This window comes from Scyliorhinus canicula, chromosome 1 (genome assembly GCF_902713615.1).
Source record: "Scyliorhinus canicula chromosome 1, sScyCan1.1, whole genome shotgun sequence".
Classification (NCBI taxonomy): domain Eukaryota; kingdom Metazoa; phylum Chordata; class Chondrichthyes; order Carcharhiniformes; family Scyliorhinidae; genus Scyliorhinus; species Scyliorhinus canicula.
This window is the reverse complement of record NC_052146.1, coordinates 268,344,600-268,367,720: the sequence shown is the minus strand read 5'-3', so window position 1 is coordinate 268,367,720 and position 23,121 is coordinate 268,344,600. Positions and strand designations below refer to the sequence as shown.

The following is a 23,121-nucleotide window of genomic DNA, read 5'->3' as shown; positions in this document are numbered from 1 at the left end:
CAGTGACTAATTTGTCATGGCCACGTACACTTCACTTTTGATACTGGGAGATTTGCAGTGTAATTTGAAAGGAAATTTAGGGAAGCACCCCTAAGAACTAAAATATAACAGGTTATTCTCTCTTATGGAAATCTCTAATTGGTGATCAGATGAAAGAAGTGTTTAGTCAAGACTGGGCCATAATACTGCCTATTCCCTATTTATGCAAGTTAGTGAGTCCCAAAGGATTTTCTCTTTAGGTGGCTTAACAGTCAAGTTTTGTCCCATCCCAACCTGTTGAATGCACAAATGCATTATCAGTCAGGAATAACCAGATGGAATCTTTTTCTTTATCCATAGCCTGGATAAGCAATTCTACTGGCTCTCCCGTTGCCCAAATTGAGATTAGCTTGAAACAGTAATCCAACCCAAAACTCACAAAAAGGGTGTTAAACCACGTTTTGAATTGTAATACTTATTTTACCAGTGAATCTGTCCAGTGCTTATTCATGCACATTTAATCAAATAATTTATTTTGCAATTGTGATGAATGTAAGAATTTCAGATGTATTGTATTACAGTTATTTGGTACACCAGCGGTTAATGGGCTAGTGTGTGTGACTGCTGCAGTCATGCTTTAAAAGAAATTATAGTTTGAAAGATTGGCGTGTTGCTAAGTGTTGCTTTTACATAATTGCTCTGTTTAATAATCTTGCTCTAGAGTCGCCAGGTATCTTTCTGATAGCACCACGAGGTTCAAAGCCAAGTGCTGATCAATAACTCAATACACCAGTTAGTAAGTTTCAAATCAAAACACGTTTATTATACACACAGCCAATCACTACTCATGCATAAAACTCTACTTACTAGACTATCACTGCTACTAAAGGCCTATACTTAGCTTTTAAAGGGCCCACCAGGTCAGAGGAACAATGGCCTTTGTCCGGTTCTGAATCTGCTGGCTTCAAACTGGTACGGAATAGCAGCTAGGAGCGTCAATCTCGTAGCGTGCGTTGACTTGAGACTTACTTGGTTGATGCAGCTGCTAGGCAGGTCTCTCCTTGCTGAGAGTCACGGTCAAGAGTTCTTTGAGAGCTGCCAAGAGAGCGAACTGAACTTGGGGACTCTACTTTATAGTCCCCAGGGGTTTTGCGCCCTTGTGGGCGGGCCCCAAACCTGGTCCCAATCAATTGGGCCATGTCCCAATCGTTTTCATCAATTTCCTCCAATACTGGAGTTGTTCCCTGATCGTTGAGCGGGCCCAATGTGTCCGTTGGCCTGCCTTTGTCCTGGCTCCCGCTGGCGCCGGGTAGTCTGGTTTGGTCCCGATTGATTCAATGTTTCTAATTGTTCCTGCGGATTGCATTTTAGTATGTAGATGGCTATTGGTTTCGGTTCTGTCTGGGTTCTGAAAATCCTAATACACAGGAAACCTTGCACCTGCTTGTTTTTCCTGTGGGTGGCCAGTTTTCCCTGTAATCTTTGCAGGCATCCATTTTGGAATCGGGAAGTGGCCACCCCAGGTGGCTACAGGCGTGCAATGAAAGCTTTACAAAAGGCTTAAGCTCATCTAATTTTGTTTTGATTAAGCTGATTCCCTGTGGAGTTAATTCAATATGAACTTGGTATGGTGATATTGTTGCTGGGTGGAGCTAAGGCGTCAGGCATTTTGAGAAAACAGTTCAGTTCTGAGCTCAATTAAGTTGTGTCCTGAAATGATGCAATTTTATTGACACTACAGTTCAGTTTAAAGAAATTACCAAGCTTTAAAGCAGTGCAGACCTGTCTGAGAACAAGGGGGAGCTGAAACAAGCTGAGAAACATCTTCTGAAGACATCAAGCCAGAGTTTCTGCATGGGTCTGACAGGAGTCAGATCTTGTCTTTAAAGCAGTGTCAAGAGATGTCTCTTTCTCAGAGAACATCTCTGTGAAGCAAGTATTCCATGTGCCATTGGTAGTTACAGTGGATTGAGAGCTGATATGGGTTTGTTCTGTACGGGGAATAAAGATAGCAGTTAAGGGTATTGTATTCATTTATTGAGTACTGTTGTTAAAGGGTAATTGTGAGTTCTTTTCCATTGTGATGTTAAATATGTTAATATTGTGTCAGTAATAAAGTTTGTTTTAATATACCATATCCCTATTTCTTCATGGAGTCCTGGAGCAAGTTTTTTTTTATAAATATATTTATTCTCTGCCTTTTTCACATTTTCTCCCAAATTCACACCCACCAACAATAAACAATAATCAGCAATAAATATGTCAAACCCCATAACATTAATAACGATTCCATCCTCCCACCAACCCTCAAACATTAGCCCGCATGTTTACATAAACAAATGACAAAAAAGGAATCAGGGATTACCCATAGTCATCCTAAATACACACATCCCCCCAGCCCTCCCACCCATCCCCCCCAACTAATGTTCAATGTTATCCAGTTCTTGAAAGTGTATAATGAATAATGCCCATGACTTGTAGAACCACTCCGTCCTTCCCCTCAGTTCAAACTTAACCTTCTCAAGAGTCAAGAATTCCAACAGGTCCCCCTGCCACACCAGGGCACAGAGTGGAGAGACTGCTCTCCATCCTAACAGGATCCGCCTTCGGGCGATGAACGAGGCAAAGGCTACGATATCTGCCTCCGCACCCGTTTCCAACCCTGGCTGGTCCGACAGCCCGAATATGGCCTCCCAGGGACCTGGGTCCAGTTTCACATGCAAATTACCCAAAAACCCCCTTCCAGTAATCCTCTAGCTTTGGACAGGACCAATCTAGAGCCCCCCCACCCCCCGCAACGCTCACACACATCCTCTATTCCTTCAAAGAATCGGCTCATCCTCGCCCTTGTGAGGTGTGCTCTGTATACCACCTTCCGCTGTATCAGCCCCTACCTCGCACATAAGGTGGAGGCATTTACTCTCCGGTGCATCTCATACCAGACCCCCTCCCCATAACCTCTCCCAACTCTTCCTCCCACTTTGCTTTGATCCCATCCAGTGGTGCCTTATCCGCTTTCAAAATAGCTCCGTACACCACTGACACTACCCCCTTCTCCAGTCCCCTCGTCGTCAGCACCTCCTCCAGCAATGTGGAGGCCGGTTCCTCCGGGAAGCTCTGTATCTCCTTTCTGGTGAAATATTGAACCTGCATGTATCTAAACATTTCTCCCTGCTCCAGCAAATACTTTGCTTCCAGCTCCTTCAATCCTGCAAACCGTCCCCTAAGAAACAAATCTTTTAGCATCCTAATCCCCTTCTCTTCCCATTTCTGGAAATTTCCATCCCACCTCCCTGGCTCAAATCTGTGGTTCCCCTGAATCGGCATTTCCCTTGACCCTGCCCCCAACCCGAAGTGTTTGCGAAACTGCCTCCAGATTTTCAATGAAGCTATTATTACCAGACTCCCTGAGTATTTCCCCAGAGCTATCGGGAGCGGCGCTGTAGCTAATGCTTTCAGTCCCGACCCCCTGCACAAACTCTTCTCCATTCTGACCCACTGGGAATTAACCCCTCTGACCCAGCTCCGCGCCTTCTCCACATTCGCTGCCCAGTAGTAGTATATCAGGTTCGGAAGACCCAAACCCCTTGCCTGCCTTCCCCTCTGTAGCAGCAGCTTTCTCACTCTGGCCACCTTCCCTCCCCACATGAACGAGGCAATCCTTCCCTCAATCTCCCTGAAAAACGCCTTTGGCAGGAAAATTGGTAGCCATTGAAAAATAAACAGAAATCGCGGCAACACGTTCATTTTAACCGCCTGTACCCGACCCGCCAGTGACAGAGGGAGACCATCCCACCTTGCCAGATCGGCTTTCACTCTGCCCACCAAACTAGAGATATTGTACCTGCGAAGCCTTCCCCACTCCTGGGCAACCTGCACCCCCAGATATCTGAAGTGAGTCCCTGCCCTACGGAATGGCAGCTCCCCCCACCCCTGCCCCCACCTCTGGACGAGACACCACAAAATACTCACTCTTGTCTAGGTTCAGCTTGTACCCCGAGAAAGACCCAAATACCCTCAGTAGCTCCAATATTCTCCCTATCGACACACTCTGTTCCGACACATATAACAGCAAGTTGTCGGCATATAAGGACACCCGATGCTCTATCCCTTCCCCCCGCCCGCACTATTCCTTTCCATGCTCCCAAACTTCTTAATGCGATGGCCAACGGCTCAATCGCAAGTGCAAACAGCAGGGGGGACATAGGACATCCCTGCCTAGTCCCACGGTGGAGAGAAAAGTATCTCGAGCTGATGTTATTTGTGCGGACACTCGCCTTCGGCTCCATATATAGTAGCTTTACCCAGTTCACAAATCTTGGTCTAATCCCAAACCGCTCCAGAACTGCCATCAAGTACCCCCATTCTACCCGGTCAAACGCCTTCTCGGCGTCCAATGCCACAACCACCTCTGTTTCCTTCCCTTCCGCCAGTGCCATAACGATGTTCAAAACCCTCATAATGTTTGAAAAAAACTGCTTCCCTCTCACGAACCCCGTCTGATCCTCACCTATCACCTTCGGGAGGCACTCCTCCAGCCTACCCGCCAGTATCTTCGCCAATACTTTTGCGTTCACATTCAGAAGTGATATGGACCTATACGACGCACACTCCATCGGATCCTTATCTTTTTTTAGCAACAGTGACATCCCCACCATCGGGTGCCAGCTTATCCTTGAATTTTTTATATTATTCCACCGGAAACCCATCCGGCCCTGCCACCTTCCCCGACTGCATCCTCCCAATTGCATCCTTTATCTCCTGCTCCACTATTGCTCCTTCTAATTTAGCCCTGTCCCCCTCCCCTAGCCTCGGGTACTCCAACCTATCTAGAAATTCCTGCATCACAGTCTCTCTTCCAGTTCCGCTCCTCACGTCTGTCCCAAGCCTTCTGCCCTCACGAACGCCTCACCCTCCTCCACTGTCTCAAAATAAAAGTCTTTGGCGTTATACGTTACCCTCAGCTTCGCCGGGTACACCATACCAAATCGCACCCCTTTTTGTACAGTGCCGCCTTCACCTGCCCGAACGCCGCTCGTCTCTTCGTCAGCTCAACCATCAAGTCCTGATAGATCCGAACTCCAGCACCGTCCCACTGCACCTCGCGCTTCTGCTTCACCCAGCTTAACACCACCTCCTTCATGCAGTATTTATGGAAGCAGATAATTACTGCTCTCGGCGGCTCATTCACCTCGGGCTTCAGACTTAATGACCGATGAGCTCGGTCCAGCTCGTACTGGGAGGAGTTCTCACCCTCTCCCATCAGCCCGGCCAACTTTTTAGCAAAGCACTCTGTTGGCCTTGGGTCCTCTGTCCCTTCGGGCAAGCCCACAATTCTCAGATTGTGCCGTCTCGAGCGTTTCTCCAAGTCCTCGAGCTTTGCTCGGAGTCCTCTGTTGACCTCCACCACTCTCCGCAGCTCGTCCCCCATCGAGGTGAGCTGGTCGCTGTGCTGCGACACGGCTTCCTCCACTTCCTTCATCTTCTCGCCCGGCTCTTATCTCGGCCGATGTCTTTGCCACAGCTACCCTCACCGGGGCGATTGCCTCCTCCACCAATGATTTCAATGCGAGCGCCGTCTCCTTCCTCAAAGCCTCCAGATGCCTCGCAAACTGCTTTTCCAGCTCCACCACCATCACCTCGGTCATCTTTTCCACCGTAAGTAGTGCGGCCCCACCATGCGGTCCGGCATCCGCCGTCTTGTCAGCGCTTTTGCTGGCCTTCTCATTCAACGGCGAACCCGGGTTTTCTTCCTTCTTCCTAGCTGCATTTTGCATCCTCTAACGACTTCTTATTTCTTTTCTTTCTTCAATCTGAAACTAACTAAATAATTATTTTCACAAATTTTTCCCCCAAAAATTCCAAAGTCAAGAAATCTCTTCCCCCGGGGACCGGATTTCAAACTCCTCAAAGGTCCATTTTCAGAGGTAGCCACCCAGTGTGCTCTAGTCCCCCTCTACATCACGTTCTGGACTCAGGCCTGCCACCTCGATTGCCTCGCCTCGTGTCAAGCTCCGCCCATGCATCCGACGTCTGGGTCAATGCCTCCCGCTCCAGCCGCTGGACACTCCCGCGGGGCTCCTCACCGGCTCCAAACCGGACCGACCCGACGCCCGTCCCTCAGGCCCCAATGGCCGAAGAAACCCAGGAAGGAAGAACCACGGGGAAACCCCCGAAAAAGTCCGAGAAATTGGGGACCAGCGGAGCCTCTTCTCGACGCAGCCACTCCGCTCGCGAGTGCCACCGGAAGTCCCACTCCTGGAGCAAGTTATCCTTTCCTCACAAAATTAAAATAAAATATTGTGGTTTCTGCACAGTATTCTAGCCACTGTTTGGGTTTGGTCTGGGATTATCATACAATGTCTGCATGCTTCTTTTCTTGGAGTGGAATTGCTTATACACCTAACCCACATGATAAGGATACAGAATCAGCATAATTTAAAAAATCTATAAACCTTTTCAGTTGATGCTATTTGGAGTCATAATCCAGACCCACATACATACCAACTTCATCTCCACATCCCATTGTTCCTCCATCTCTTAAATTTATTATCCTTGCAGTGGCTATTGTATAAAAACTCAAATATATTGCATACAGACACAGATATCTTTTGTGCTATGTCACATAGTAAGAAGAAAAGCAAACTTAGAATGACTGAATCACTAACATTAATAGAGCTTCTTACTACCATGGAATGTTACCACCCAAACATCTGATCTTCATATTGTAAGATGTTTTAGATCGCTAATTGCTAACAACTGTACAGCATAACATTTCATTACCCCTGCCCTTTAAAGTGAATTGTGGACATCATCTGGAGACAATGAAACATTTAAGCAAATTTAAATTGGAGAAGGGTGGAATCTAAATGCAGATGTTCATGCTGTGTAAATACAAAATGTAGAGCACGTTAGGTGATAAGCTAGTATCCAGCAACACTGTCAGTCTAGATTAACAGAGTGCATGACCCAATATTTCACAATATTTTCAGCAGACCTTCCTTTTTGAGAAATCTTGCGGTGTAATTTAAAGTACTCTAATATTAAAAAAAGACTTGTAATTATATTGCACTTTTTAAGACCGCTGGATGTCTCATAGCATTTTGTCATCAATGAAATACTTTGGAATGCAGTCACTGTTGTAATATAGGTAATTGGTTTCACAGTAATAGAACATAGAACAGTACAGCACAGATGTTTTTGATTAATGGAAGCCAGTAAATCTTTTGATCATTCATTTTCATTTAACCTCTAATAACATTGCAGTGTGATTTTGGTGAACTGATTGACCATATGTCAAGTATAGAGGTCAAAGTAGAAGAGCATCATGTATGTAGACTGAGGTAATTTTAACAAATTTTAGCAAATACTTACTTGGTTGTAGAATCATAGCATGGTAGCACAAGTGGATAGCACTGTGGCTTCACAGCGCCAGGGTCCCAGGTTCAATTCCCCACTGGGTCACTATCTGTGCGGAGTATGCACGTTCTCCCCGTGTGTGCGTGGGTTTCCGCCGGGTGCTCCGGTTTCCTCCCACAGTCCAAAGACGTGCAGGTTAGGTGGATTGGCCATTATAAATTGCCCTTAGAGTCCAAAAATGTTCGGAGGGGTTATTGGGTTACGGGGATAGGGGGAAGTGAAGGCTTAAGTGGGTCGGTGCAGACTCAATGGGCCAAATGGCCTCCTTCTGCACTGTATGTTCTATATTCTTACAATGCGGAAGGAGGACATTCGGCTCATCGAGTCCGTACAGGCCCTTGGAAAGAGCACCCTACTTAAACCCATGCCTACACCCTGTCCCCGTAACCCAGGAACCTGACCTAATCTTTTGGACACTAAAGGGCAATTTAGCATGGCCAATCCACCTAACCTGCACATTTTTAGACTGTGGGGGGAAATTGGAGCACTCAGAGGAAACCCACACAGGCATGGGGAGACAGTGCGAACTCTACACAGTCACCCAAAGCCGAATTTGAACCCTGGAGCTGTGAGGCAGCAGTGCTAACCACTGTGTCATTGTGTCGGTTGCTCAGTAACACCATTCACCAGACAGGATTTTGTGAACTGCTGCAAAGCAATGAAACTATGTGAGTTGGTGTTAATCATCTGCTTCGTTCATCTTGATTTTTTTCATTGCTATTTAACCCTATTTGATCCATAAACAATATATTTTTTTTAAGATTTATTTCCGCAATAAAAGACTATGGACTAAAGCTTCGCCGAAGTCAGAAAGTCTGGGGTCAAGGCTTACCTTAAGACATCAGCACAAAACCCAGCCAACATTCTGATTTTAGTTGTGTCGGGTGAGGAATAACTATTGTCAAAGCCATGGGGCGAACTCTCCTCTTCTTCAAATCGTGACATGGTATTTTTTATACCCAATTTAGAAGCACACAGAACCCCAGTTTAAAATTTAATCTGAAAGGTGTCAACTCAGACAGTGCAGCACTTCCTTAGATGTGTAATGGAGTATCAGCCTGAACTATATACTGAATCTTTCGAGTGAAGGTGGAACCCTTAACTTTCTGATTCAAAGAATGTTACTAATAAGCTACGACTGGCTTGTTGGATCCATGTGTTACAATCCCAGCTGATGTTACTGCTGGGTAAGTCAAATCTTTGGGCAGAACTAGACCTGATAGATCCTAACTTTTATATTTTTGCTCATAAAAATGGAGAGAGCAGCTACTGAACAAAATCTGCTGATTAACCTTTAATCAAAGAATAAAACATGTGTTAAACAAGATGAACTATATGAGAATGAGAATCGCTTATTGTCACAAGTAGGCTTCAAATTAAGTTACTGTGAAAAGCCCCTAGTCGCTACATTCCGGCGCCTGTTCGAGGAGGCTGGTACGGGAATTGAACCGTGCTGCTGGCCTGCCTTGGTCTGCTTTCAAAGCCAGCTATTTAGCCCAATGTGCTAACCCAGCCCCTGAATTACTGTAGTCCTTCATCCACAGCTATACCTTTACAAATATATATAAATTCTTGAGGATAACACAAGTTACAAAATCTAACTTATACTTAATACAGTAAGTCCAGTAAGCCAATAAATGACCTATGGTCATACACACCACACACTTAAGCCAAGTGACCGATGCCACCAAAAGCAACTTCTATGAATTTCTCATCAACTCCTCCTAGATGCTTGTCACACCTGAAGCCAATTGGTCTCACTGAACCCCATCTTTCACACGAGGGTTTCAAGAAGCTAAGCTCCATAAGCTAGTGATTTCAAAGAAACCTGTTGGACTTTAACCTGGTGTTGTAAGACTTCTTACTGTGCCCACCCGAGTCCAATACCGACATCTCCACATCATGGCTACCATCAACACTGCAAACTACCGGCTCAAAGTGGAGAGGATCTCCAAGAAGATCGCGCATATAGACACTGACACTCACCTGATGAAAGAGCTACGCTCCGAAAGCTAGTGATTCCAAAGAAATCTGTTGAGCTTTAACTTGGTGTTGTAAGACTTCTTTCTATGTTTCTATGCTAGGTTATTTTAGATTGCAGTGAAGAATCAATCACATTACTGTGAGCCCAGGAGCCACATGAAAATGAGACCACTGAAGGATGGCAGATTTCCTCTGCTGAAGAATGTTTACAGGGATATTGTTTTGGAATTTGAAAAAAATGAAAGGCCATCATGATGCATTAAACCTCTGTAGAATTCATTGCAAATTGTACTTACCATTAGCTGAAACCCTCACACTGGTGTGCCTTTCAAGTTAATTTCAAGCAATTTCTGATGCGTTGTCACATATTTGCTGTCATTATTGGAATTGTCTTCAGTTAACCGCTGGTTGTCACTGCAGTCAACAAATTGTTTTGCTTTCATTTATTCAGGCAGTTCATTTATTGCGGTCTCACTTTGACTCAAAACAAAGAACCAATTCAAGTCTTCACCAAGAGCTGCATGACATCATTGGCTGCACCAGAGCCAAAATATGGTTGGCAACAAGGTAAGTTTGAAATTCAGTGGAAGTCAGTACTAAATAAGGAGTAGAGGTATATTTAGAATCTGCAGCTAAATTTTCAATATGTTTGCTTGTGTATTTTAATATTTTTTTGTGCATGTATCTAAGTGTTGGCAGATTAAATGGTACCAATTCTTTTCCCTTTCATGGTTTTTATGCTAGTTGTCATAATTCGCAAAATGGAAAGCAGTTTCTTTATGTCTTGAGTCTTGTGAAATTTTTGGCAAAGCTGCCTTATGTTATTATGTCATTATTACGGTAAAAATAACCAAGTGTTCTGTCTGCCAATTTAGTTACAATTCTTGAAGTAATTGTAAGGATTTTGGTGTTTTATTCTTTTGCTTCTGTACCAGCAACATCTTGTATTTATATAGCACTGTGAATGTAGTAATACATCCCAAGGTATGTCACAGAAACAATCATCAAACAAAATTTGACACTGAGCTACTTAAGAGAATATTCGTACAAGTGAAAAAAAGCTTTGTCAACCAGGTGGGGTTTCAAACATTTAAAGGAGGAGAAGGAGGTTGAGAAACAGATTTAGGAAGGAAATTCAAGAGCTTAGGGGCTAGGCAACTACTGAAAGCATGGCTGGCAGTGGTGGAACAATTCAAATGAAAGATGCACATGAGGCCAGAATTGAGGAACACTGATACAGCTGAGACAGGTTAAGAGCCCTTTATTGGGCAGCATGGTGGCCTAGTGGTTAGCACAACCGCCTCACGGCGCTGAGGTCCCAGGTTCGATCCCGGCTCTGGGTCACTGTCCGTGTGGAGTTTGCACATTCTCCCCGTGTCTGCGTGGGTTTCGCCCCCACAACCCAAAAATGTGCAGAGTAGGTGGATTGGCCACGCTAAATTGCCCCTTAATAGAAAAAATAATTGGGTAATCTAAATTTATAAAAAAAAAAAAGAGCCCTTTATTCACAATCCAGGAAATCCCAAAAGGTGCAAATGAAGGACACTCCTGCGAGATGCATACTGAGAAGTGGCACTAATCGATCATCTTGTATTAACCCCTTGGTCACAGCTTCAAAATTCCCCAGAATTAGGAGGGAGCTCGGAGAAATTAGGTAACTTGACATGTTTCACAGGCAGGTTACAATGGTTCCCCTTGCAGGTTAGCACATGAGAAGCCTCAGCCCTAACCTCTGCCCTCCTTCCACCCCAAATAATCTCAGTTCCTGACAAAACATGTAATGCCAAAGAATCTAGTATCATCATCTAAAGGGTAGGAGGAAGGGGAATATTGAAATACATTCTGTGCTGGGCACAATTTTAGGGATGAATATTTGCCTACGCTAGTACCAAGCTCTTTAACCCACAGTGACTTGTTAATTGTCATAGGAAGAAATAGAAAACAAGCATCACAACCAGGTAAAGCAAAGTGGGGAGGAGCTGCCAGATGATAGGGTGGAAGAGCTGCAGATCTCCTCCATTGAGGAGGACATCAAAGGTGATGAGGGTGGTGAGGTCAAGGAAGCCAAGGCTGCAGGGGAAGAGGCATAGGGCAGGCGAGGCAGATGTGCCCTCATAGCCACCAGATTCCAGGAGGAGGGCGATGAGCAGTAGTGATTATCCTCTTGAACAAGTGCGCTCTGTCATGGACCCACATGAACACCATCATCACTATCTTTTCATTTCAACCATTCACTTCACTGAGTACGAATGCTTACATATGGGGCTGGATTCTCCAAAAATGGGGCAATGTCCCCACACCTGCAAAAAATGCTGACACTTCACTCTGGACTTTCCTTAAGAAAGTCCTAAGCGATTCTCCTACCTGCAGGAGGCTGGCAGGGCCCTGGGATGCTTCCCGCAGCTCTGGCTGCGGATACGGGGCCCCGCACTTCCGGTCGGGAGTTCGCGCATGAGCACGGTGGCGGCTGCAGTTGCGGACTGGCACTGCGGAGCGGCATCAAAAATGTAGGCCCCCTCGAGATCGAGTGTGCCTGCAATTCCGTGCCACCCGATCACTCACCTGGCCGTCCCTGAGGCCCCCCCCCCCCCCCCCCCCGTGATCGATCCCCCGGCCCCCACTAGGACGGCCGCGGACTGAGTCCGCAGACGCCACCCGATGTTCCTGACGGCCGATACGTGATTAGAACCACACCATTAGGAACTTGGCCAGTAGGGGCGCTCTGTCAACGGTCCCCTGCCCGCGCCGCACAGATCACGCACAAGGGATTTCCGAGCGATTCTCCGGGAACCCCGATTTTGGCGCGGAGGCTCAGAGAATCCAGCCCATGAAGTTCACATTGTCCTGAATTCTTTGAAGAAGGGTCAGACCTCAAGAGAAAAGGTGCAGGTGCTGTCTCTTCAAGCGACTCTTACACATCTCTGTCGCTATGACAGCCCACAAAAGGCAGCAGCTGCTTTACCATCCTTGCTAGGCTTGTAACTGCATGTCTTCAATGTGACGAAGCTCCTCAAGGAGATCCAGCACCAGCAACTGTACAGCACTCTCTGTGTCACCCAGAAGAACAAACCTATGCACATACACATTTTAGATCGCATTGTACTTGGGCTAATGCTACCAAGGATATAATGCATGTTGCCAGAGATCCATTTAGACATGACCCATGTTGTCATCTTCTCAATTGCACTGACATTGAGTTTTTGCAGTTCGGGATGCTAGCCTACATTCACCCTCACTTCGCTATGGATGTGAATCACCTGAAGGTGATGAGATTCCAACATTGCCAGCTATACATTACGATGCCTCCTCCTGAACAAAGACAGTCCTCGATCATGGCTCTCCCTGGCAAACTGCAGCAGGCTCAGACCTTCTGAAGCCCTCAGGTTACGTTCATTTGATAATCAAGTGCACACATCAGCTTCACTACGTCCTCGCTCCTGTCCAATTGCTTCCCTCGGGATAGTATCAAGCTACAAAATGCACTTCCGGAGCTTCCTCTAGGGCCCCAATGAGCTCAATTTTTCAAAATTTACAATTAGCATCACTGCCTTAGGCTAGTGTTAAGGTGAGGGGACACACAGCACTGCATCCCTATGTTGTGAACAGAGCCTTGCAATCACTAAATGGAGCATTGAAAAGTAATATTAAAGGGTGCAGGCAAGAGCGCTATGACCACAAGTTGGCTGAGAGGAGCAGAGCCGGGCCACATTCAGATGACAAGGTCCTCGTAGTTATTGTTGAGCTTACCACATTTGGAAAGTCGGAAACGTGCTTGGCATGCAGGAGCACACACGAGCTCGAAAAGGGAGGCATAGCATGAAAATCCTGCCGCCTTACAGAGAGTGCATCGGCTTCCAGGATATATGATGCTTCGCTATCTCTTTAAACATCTCCCCTTCTGTACTGCACCGTGACCTTTTGTGAAAGGAAATCAGAAGCACAAAAGGACTTGGGCGTCTTAAGTCAAGGTTCTCTTAAGGCAAACGTGCAGGTTCAGTCGACAGTTGGGAAGGCAAATGCAATGTTAGCATTCATGTCGAGAGGGCTGGAATACAAGAGCAAGGGTGAACCTTTGAGGCTGTATAAGGCTCTGGTCCGACCCCGTTTTGAGTATTGTGAGCCGTTTTAGGCCCTGTGTCTAAGGAAGGATGTGTTGGCCTTGGATAGAGTCCAGAGGTGGTTCACAAGAATGATCCCTAGAATGAAGATCTGGGTCATATGAGGAGCGATTTGGGGCTTCCGGTGATGGCATGGAGTTGGAGGTTGCACATTGGTTGGCTCCTGCTCAAAGCTCTGGTTTTTGGACTTTAATGGCCAGTTTCAGGGGCAGTTTTTGAACGAGCTGGTGCAGGAAGGTATAAGTGAGCCAGGTGATGTCGAAGTGCCAGAAGTAAGCCACTGCAAAGAAGGGGGTGAGTGAAAGATTGCTCTCGAGTGAATGGGTGAACCAGACAGGAGGAAAGATGGCTCAAGGGGGATCGCTGGGTGGGGCCGCTCCCCTCACAGTGGAAACTCTGACCAAGTTGATAGCCGGAGAATTCGAGAGGCAATTCAGCAAATGTATGGAAGTGCTGCGGAAGATGATGGCTGCAATGACGGAGTGGGTGCTCCGGTGAAGGCGGCAGTGTTGAAGACATCAGCCGAGGTACTGGAACAGGGAGAGAAGCTGAATAGCGTAGAGGAGGCCCTGTTGCATCACAGTGACCAGTTCACCTCGATGGGTGAGGAGCTGCAGAGAATGGCGGTGGCTAACAAAGGGCTCAGAGCGTAGGTGAAGAACCTGAAGAATAGGTCGAGGTGGCAAACCTTACAGATCGTGGGCCTGCTTGAGGGGGTGGAGGGCCCGAGGCCGACCGAGTACTTCACAAAGATATTGGCAGAGCTATTGGGGGAGGGGGAAGAACCCTCCCGATATGTGTTGGACAGGGCACATTGGTTGCTCAGATTCAAGCCGAAAGCAAATGACCCTGCAAGAGAAGTTATAATTTGTTTCCGTAAGTTTCATATTCAGGAGAAGTTCCTGAGTTAGGCGAAGCAAAAGCGTGAGGTGAAGTGGGAAGGCGTTGGTATTCAAATATACCAAGACTTGACGATGGAACCTGCGAGATGGCGGGCGGCCTTCGGATGGGTGAAGGCGGCATTGTATAGCACCGGCGTGAGGTTTGGCATGGTTTACCCGCCGATGCTGAGGGTGATGTACAAACCGAGGGACTTCTACTACGAGACAGTGGAGGTGGCGAAGACTTTCGTGAAGACCGAAGGACTAGAACTGAAATGAGAGATGGGACTGAAATTGGGACTTGGATTGAGTCGATGGGGATTGTGCTTAGCCTTTATCTCTCTTTTCGGTTGTTTCTTGTTATGTACATCAGGGTTTTGGGTTGGATAAACGGGGGAGGGTAGTTTACCTTAGTTGATTGTTGGCTACAATTATATTAGGCTTTGGGGTTCTCAGGGGGGAATTAGAATATGGTGCAGGGACCAAAGGTGGACAGGTCTTAGCCTCACTCGCTGGTCCAGCCTGGGGGTGTGAAGACACTGGTTGGGCTCATGAGGGAGATGGGAGGAGTGGACCCTTGGAGGTTCTTACACCTGAATGAACAGGTATATTCATTGTTCTCTCCGGTACTCCATGTGTACTCGAAGATAGACTTATTCATTGGCTGGTGTCAGGAGGTCGGAGTACTCACCAATTGTGATTTTGGAACATGCTCCGCATTGGTTGGATGTGGTTTTGGAGAAGGGGATGGTCCAGAGGCTGGGGTGGAGAATGGGTGTGGGGTTGTTAGCGGACCAGAGCTTTTGTGATAAATTGGGACGGTGATTGAGGAACATGTGGGGTTTAATTGCACGGGGGAGGTTTCGTATCAGTAAAGACAGTAGTGAGGGGGGAGGTGATTTGATCAAGGCAAGGTGTGTCATGTGAGAGTATCTTTAAGAAATGGGTGTTTATAAATGGGTGTGTATATGAATAGCTGTAGTGAGGGTACCTTTAAGAAATGGGTGTTTATAAATGGGTGTGTATATGAATAGCTGTAGTGAGAGTACCTTTAAGAAATGAGTGTTTACTACTGCATTGATCTCAGAGATTGGTGGAGCTGGGCTGTCTGTCAGCTTTTTACTTTTATTTTAGGCTGTTTGTTGCAGGGTGTGTTTTAGTTTCGTTTTCAGTTGTTGGAGCTGAAGCCAGACCAAGCAGGTGTACTGCTGTTCTCTCTGCCATCAAAAGACTATCTCTAGATCATTTGGTGAATTCAGAATTATAAATGTTCTCGGTAGTGAAGTTAAGCCTGATGTCTTTCTATTTTGAGGGTTTTTTAAGTCTGATGGATGATAAAAGGACAGCTTAATCATTACTTAGTGTTGTATTCTTTGGGGATTGTATTTGAATTGATGGTCGCGAAGATGTTCACTGCATGATTTAAAAAGATTAACTTGAGTTCATAGAATAAACATTGTTTTGCTTTAAATATTACTTTTCCATTTCTACTGTACCACACCTGTAGAGTGGGCCGTGTGCTCCCCATACCACAATCTATTAAAAGTTGTGGGTCAGGTGAAATCCATGGTACACTTTGGGGTTCTCTAAACCCTGACCCATGACAGGTGGACAAGGAGGCGAGGGAGGAACGCCAAAAGCTGATAGAGGAGATTTTGGAGGTAGATGGGAGACATGCGGGGGACCCGGACCCAGGTTTCTTGGCCAAGAGAAAGGAGGTTCGATGAATCGTGCACAGTTGAGAAGGGTGATGGAGGCGGTCTAGAATACAGGGAGAAGGCAGGGAGGATGTGCCACTGGGAGGCAGTGGTGAGGGAGTTGGTTCAGAATAGGATGGTGAAGCTGGTGGTGGCCAGGAGCAGATTAAGAAAGTATTTGAGGAGTTTAATAGGGACTTGACTCGGTTGAAGCCACCGGAGAGGAGCAGGGAATGAGCGAATTCCTGGACGGTTTGAAGTATCCGAGGCTGAGCGAGGAGGGTAGAGCAGGGTTGGAGGGGCCGTTGTGGGGATCAGGAGGTGAACAAAAGAAATAGGAGCAGGAGTAGGCCATCTGGCTCTTCAAGCCTGCTCCGCCGTTCAATGAGATCATGGCTGATCTTTTGTGGACTCAGTTCCACTTTTCCGCCCGAAAGAGACTATTGGGAGGATGCTGGCAGGGAAGGCGGCGGGACCCGATGGGTTCCGAGTTGAATTCTATAAGAAATTTAAGGACAAGTTGCTGGTGCTAATGGTGGGAATGTTTGAGAATGCGGATCGCTGGGGGTGTCTTGCCGCAATGATGGGACAAGCTTCGATTTTGTTGCTGCAAAAAGGACAAGGATCCGGTGGAGTGTGAGTCGCACAGGCCCATATTTCTGCTGAATGTAGATGCCATGATATTGGCAAAGGTGTAGGTGTCAAGTTCGGAAGATGTCCCCCGAAGATGATTGGGGAAGATCAGATGGGATTTGTGAAGGGAAGGCATTTGTCTCGAATGTGAGGAGGTTGCTGAATGTGGTCCTGTCTCTGGCAGCGGGAAAGGAAATAGAGGTGTTGGTGGCACTGGAAGCAGAGAAGACGTTTGATCAGGTAGAGTGGGGTTACTTGATGCCGGTATTGGAGAGATTTGGGATAGTGCTGTGGGTGCGACTGTTGCATAAGGAACCAATGGCGCGTATTTGCACGAACAGCATGAACACAGAGTATTTTGCACTGCAGCAGGGAATGAGACAATGTTGTTTGCATTGGGCTATAGGGCCCTTGTCCACTGTGCTAAGGAACTCGGGGCTATGGAAGGGGATGGTGTGGAGTGGACGTGAAACACAGGGGGCTGTATTCTCTGCACCCCAACGCCGAAATCTCGTTTGGCGATGCGGCGGAGAATCGGTTTTCCCGCACAAAATCAGTACTCGGGGAGTGTGCCGCGTATCCACTGCCTCAGGCCATCGCCTTTGGCCCGCCCTGCTCTCCGGCCCCTATCGGCCACATTCCCACCACCACCCCACTTACTCCATCCCCCCAATCTGCATAATCTCCCTCCCGAGGTGGCCCGCCAACAATCGACTGGCCTCACCATACTGATACACCACCCTCACACTTGCCTCAGCTGCCGAACCACCCCCACCCGTTGACAGAAGGTCAAATTTTTGCCTGCAACTCCTTCCTCCTCACCAATAACCCTGGCTCCGGATCCTTCACGTATCTTCCATGCCCTCCAAAATTTTCTCGATACTGACACTCCAACCACATCTCCCTATCTACCTTTGCCTTAAATGTGATGACCCCACCCCTCACTACCACCTTCAATGCCTCCCAAACCAACGATGACAAGACCTCCCCACTTCGGTTGAACTCCACATACTACTCACACACCCTCCCCACCTTAATGCAAAAATTTCGGTCCGCCAACAAGCCCACATCTGCTGCCACCCTGCTCCCTACGAACCACAGCAGTATGCAATTAGAAGAAGCCATTTTTCCCACCATGTCTGAGCTGGTTCTTTAAAATAATAAGTAGAAATTAAAACTCCTGCCCATTCTCTCCTTGTGCCCTTGTATTTTCCTCTGCTTCAAATGTTTACCCACATTTATCTTTGAAGATACATTGTTCTCTCCAGTAGCCACACCCTGTGACAAAGCATTTAATGTTCCAACAACCCAATGTAAAGAAATTTCTCCAAACTGACCTCCTTACTCTATTGGATAATTTTTTTAATGAATTGCCCTGTCACTGATCAAAGTCTTTCCTTATTTATTCAATAAAAAAATTTCATAATTTTAAAAACCCTCTATTAAATGTTTCATGAACTTCTCTGCTGTGTTGTTTTTTAAATTAAAATGCCCAATTCTTTTTTGTCCAGTTTAAGGGGCAATTTAACCTGGCCAACCCACCAACCCTGCACATCTTTGGGTTGTGGGGATGAGACCCACGCAGACACGGGAGAATGTGCAAACTCTACTTAGACAGTGACCCAGGACCGACCCCGGGTCCTCGGCGCCGTGAGGTAGCAGTGCTAACCACTGCGCCACCATATCACCCCTAGAAATTGTCCTCATAACTGTCGTCTAAATGCCTGCTATCGCCCAGGTGTATTGTCATAACCCCCACAAGACCCACGGGGATGACCCAGTTGATCTCCCCGTAGGCTCGTGGAATACGAGCTTCCCCGCTGCGGGGCGGAGGCCTAACAGCACGGCTCGTTAAATCAGACAGATGAAAGCCAGCCAGGATTGGAACCAGCATTTTCAGATGGTCCCGGCTGAGACTGGATATACTGCCCATCGCTTTGTCGCCTTGCATTTAACTGAATAAACCTTTGAGTTTAAATATTATCAAATACTGGCAATGAGGAAAAATGGAACTACATTGACTGCGATTCTGGACGTCTGAACCGGTTGAATTTCACTGCAAGGGAGCATGGTCAGACCAAACACAGGCGTAGAAGACTGGCCCCAGTACGTTGAACGGATGCACTGCTTTTTCAGGCGAATGTGATTAGAGGAGATGAACGCAAAAGGTGATACTCCTGACCACCTGTGGAGCCCCTACCTTTAACACAATTAAAAACCTGACCTACCCTGCCATCCCAGATTCAAAAACCTTCAACCAGCTGATAGCATTTGTGGTGGACCATTATGACCCCAAACCGTTGATGTGTGTACAGCGGTACAGGTTCAACGCAGCCAATTCTTGACGCGCCAACGCAAATTGGCCAAGTATTGCGACTATGGGCCATCCCTTCCGGAGATGCTGAGGAACCAATTCGTGGCATAAACAACATGGCGTCCAAGCATAACTTGCTGGCTGAACCTTCTTTGGATCCACCAAGAAGGGTCACCTGGATAATTTTGAAGAAGTCCCCTGCCATTTCTCTGAGACAGGCATCTGCCTAAGAAGGGACTAGTGTATATTTTACGTGAAAGAGGTCACATACCTCGGATATGGGGTTGACAATGATGGCTTTCACTCAATGGAGGTGAAGGTACAAGCCATCGAGCAGGCCTGAGAAATACAACCGAACTAAGGTTGTTCCTCGGCCTCAATTATTATGGGTTGGGACTGATGCTGCCTGCCGCTTTGTGACCTGCATTTCATTAATTGAATAAACCTTTGAGTTTAAACCTTCTTGGGACTCTTGCAATATTATATGTATGTATGCTGTAAACTATCGGTAATACAGTTTCTGTAGTAGTATCACCCCTAGAAATGCAATGGGCTAAATGGGCTCACTTTCTCACTTTCAACTCATCCTTTAAATGATCTTTCCCATCTTTAGTAAATTGTCGGTTAGTAGCAAAAGGGTACCAAAGTTTTTGTTTTAGTTTGATACGTATATTTCTTTTGTAGCCCAATTATTACTGCTAGCACTCCTTTTAAAAGGAGGCCATTTAGCCCATTGCATTCATTACTTCTTTACTCTTGCACTAGCCTTTTTTATGGCTTTGTCTACCTTCAGTCACCCTTTCAGGTAGTAACACATTGAGTTGCTAGGTCACCCTGTTCCTCTGCATTCCTTGACACCTTACCATTGAGTATATACTCCCATTTGCATTTGATTTATTCTGCAACCCCTTGGCCTTCATGCTAAGTTGATGCCGTTCTTGTGACTTTATGACCGAGATAATGAAGGACATAATTGGGATAACTGGGCTAAGGACAATGTCCAGAGGAACTGCTGAATTGACTGCAATGATTGACCTTTGAAGACCACAACAGCAGCTGTTTTTATGTGTGACAGTTATGACTGCAGCCAATGGAGGATCTTCCAATTAACTTACATTTTGTTCCAACTCCTTGGTACCATGCTCAGTCAAATGTTGCCTTGATATGGAAGTCAATTGCCTTTCATTGGCTCCTTGCATTTAACTTTTGTTTCCATGCCCGAATCATGGCTGTTATGTAGTCTGGAGCCCAGTAGTTTTGGTGGAGCAGAAACTGTGTGTTAATGAATAGGTTATTGCATTCAAGGCTTAATTTTAGTGTCCGGGTCCTGACCCCTCTGTTGATCGAGAACCCGCAAATGCTGCCTCTGGATTCCAGAGGATGCTTTTCAAGGAGGTGACCACTTACTGGGAGCCCCATCCAATTAGAAGGCACTCCAGCACTGAAAGATAGGCATCTCCAGTGTCAGAGATGTGAACTGGCAATGTAGGTAGGGGAATGAATGGTAGCTCAAGGTGGCAGTGTCCTCTGCAGCTGTGCCCAGATACAGCAAATAGGGAGAGCTTATATTCAGTGTGGTATTATTGGAATCCCCTTCTCTTCCACTGCACGATCAAAATCCCACCACCGCCTCCATTATTGCTGCCAGAAAAACCACCTCAGTTAATCGACCAGTCTTGGGCCTCTGTAAGGGAGATCTTTCCAGATGCCTTCTGAGAAGCGCCATCAGTGGGCAATTTCATTTGCCTAATTGGCTATCCACCACTGGCGATGGGGGTAGCTGTAGCCCATTGCTGAACCAGGCCTCAATGGAACGTTGCCGGGGAGACAAGGTTTATGATGGCATGTCAGCTGGTAGCGGCCAAGTTGAGCCCCCCCCCCCCCCCACCCACCCCCCCCAAGTCCTGCTGCTCGGCCAAACAATGTGCAGCCCTATGTATCACTTGATACATATTGATGATTCCTTCCATCAATATATTGATTACTGACAGAAAGCTGACAATGTGGCAATGAACCAGGTTAGATTTGCTCTGCTTTTTGCGATCAGTACGTACCTGGATAATATCTACATTGTAGTAGATGTCAGTTTCACGAGTTTAATTTGTGAAGATACATATCAAAGATTTGCTTTATAAGTTCTCACTTTCAAACTCATCCTTTAATGATCTTTCCCATCTTTAGTAAATTGTGGTTAGTAGCAAAGGGTACCAAGTTTTGTTTTTAGTTTGCTACATATATTTTTTTGTAGCCCAATTATTACTGCTAGCACTCCTTTTAAAGGAGGCAATTTAGCCCATTGCATTCATGCCAGCTGTCTGCTTTTATTTTCCTTAATAGCAGTTTCAGCATCCCAGGACCTCTTGTTTCCATGTAATCTTAAAACATTTAACATTTAGATTAGTTGACACTCCTTATCTAGCTGTTTTATTTCTGTTTTCTGGTTTGAATCTGTTCCTCCATGCTTCTAAAGATTAACTTTATCTGCTGCAGTTTTAATTTCTAGTTCTATCCCCTAGAAATCTGATCTGATTGTCTGTTTCAATACACAGTGACTACTGCTTGCTGTTAGTTTTGATTACAGCACAACATTCCATTTTCTCCTGGTCTGTCCCACCATGCTTCTGACATTGAAATCCTTCATAATTATCATGTTCCTATTGACTGCACCATTCTCCTCACCACTTTGCACTTATGTACAGTTCAGTGTTAATCTAATTACTCTTGACCACAGATTGTCTCTGCCAACCCCCTGATAGAAAGAAGCCCCTTTGCTTAACCAGTAAAGTACTTAAAAAAAAAAATGTCAGGCTGTTTATTTGTGCTACAGACATTTATCAAGATCACAAGAGAACTGTTTAGGAATTTCACATCTTGGGACTACAATAATAAAGAGAATGGAAACACTGGCCCAGATATGAATCCCCATGGCAGGTTGGGGGAGCATTGGAAGGGTGTTACAAAAATTGAATTGTGGAACCTGACTCCAACACACCACACAACAGGGCTGCATGTCAGGACATCTTTAACATATTTTAGTAGTGCAACTGCAAGTTTGATTGAAGTTGACCCATACTACTCATGTTTCAGTAGGTTGGGAAACGTCAGCCAAACAGAGGCAGAAACTGCCTGCTAGCCAAGATATGTGGTGCTTTCAGCAATCCTTGTTGGCCAGAAGGACCAGGAGTGCTGACCCCTTGGCTCCTCAAGGAAACCTTTGGTTTCCCCCTGCCCCGATTCTGATTGCTAATTTGAGCTTCATTACTAGTGCCGCCGTATCTAGTTCTGCTGGTTTCTGACCCAAATTTATATCCCAATCGATGATCTATTCCTATTACACAGAATGTAATGGAGTCAGTTTCTAGCAGTGATCATTAAATTCATTTCATGCAGTGATCTGAATCAACTAATATTCATCATCCAGAAGAAAATTGAATGGGTATCACTCCAACATTATGGGCGGGATTCTCTCAGCCTGCGCCGGTTCGGAGAATCCCCGTCACTGACGGTCCGATTTTCATGATTCTCCCAACAAGTGAAAATGGCATGGTCGTGATAGGCACCGAGCGGCCTGAAGAATCGTCGTAGGGGGTCGTTTAGCGATTCACCAGGGCCCCGGCGATTCTGCGGTCCGGATGGGCCGAAATCCGATGGCATGACCCCAAGTCACGCTGGCGCCATTCTAACCTGCTTTTAAAAATCCGGAGGTAGGAAGTGAGGGGGTCGGCGTTCGGGGACCTTTGGGGTGACGGGATGGGCACAGGCGTGGCTGGGGGTGGCAAGACGGTGATGGGGGAGGGCCTCCAGGTTTGGGGGGTGGCGTGGGGAGGACAGCCCCACCGGCAGTGGCAGGGCTGTGCCTAAGCCACGGCCACCATAACGGCGGCCGGGCTGATGGGCATCCAACCCTGGGTGCTGGCTGAGCACGATCCCCCGGCCCGTGGTGGATGGGTGCCGGACCCCACCCGGGGGGGGGCGGGCCACCGAGCTGGCAGCACCCGCCGACGGGTAGGTGGCCGGCCCGACCCATGGCAACCCCTAGTGAGGACACTGCCATCCATCGGTGGTGGCGCATAATGAGGACGGACAACAGGATTGGG

General features: G+C 46.7%; 1 protein-coding gene across 1 annotated transcript in view; it reads left to right on the top strand.

Annotated features, from left to right (window-relative positions):
* The window catches only part of LOC119974222 (thyroid adenoma-associated protein homolog), a 570,459-nt gene that overhangs the window by 338,345 nt on the left and 208,993 nt on the right, over nt 1-23,121 (top strand). Inside the window, 1 exon segment of the mRNA XM_038812984.1 lies at nt 9,833-9,948. Coding sequence (XP_038668912.1) covers nt 9,833-9,948 — 116 coding nt within the window.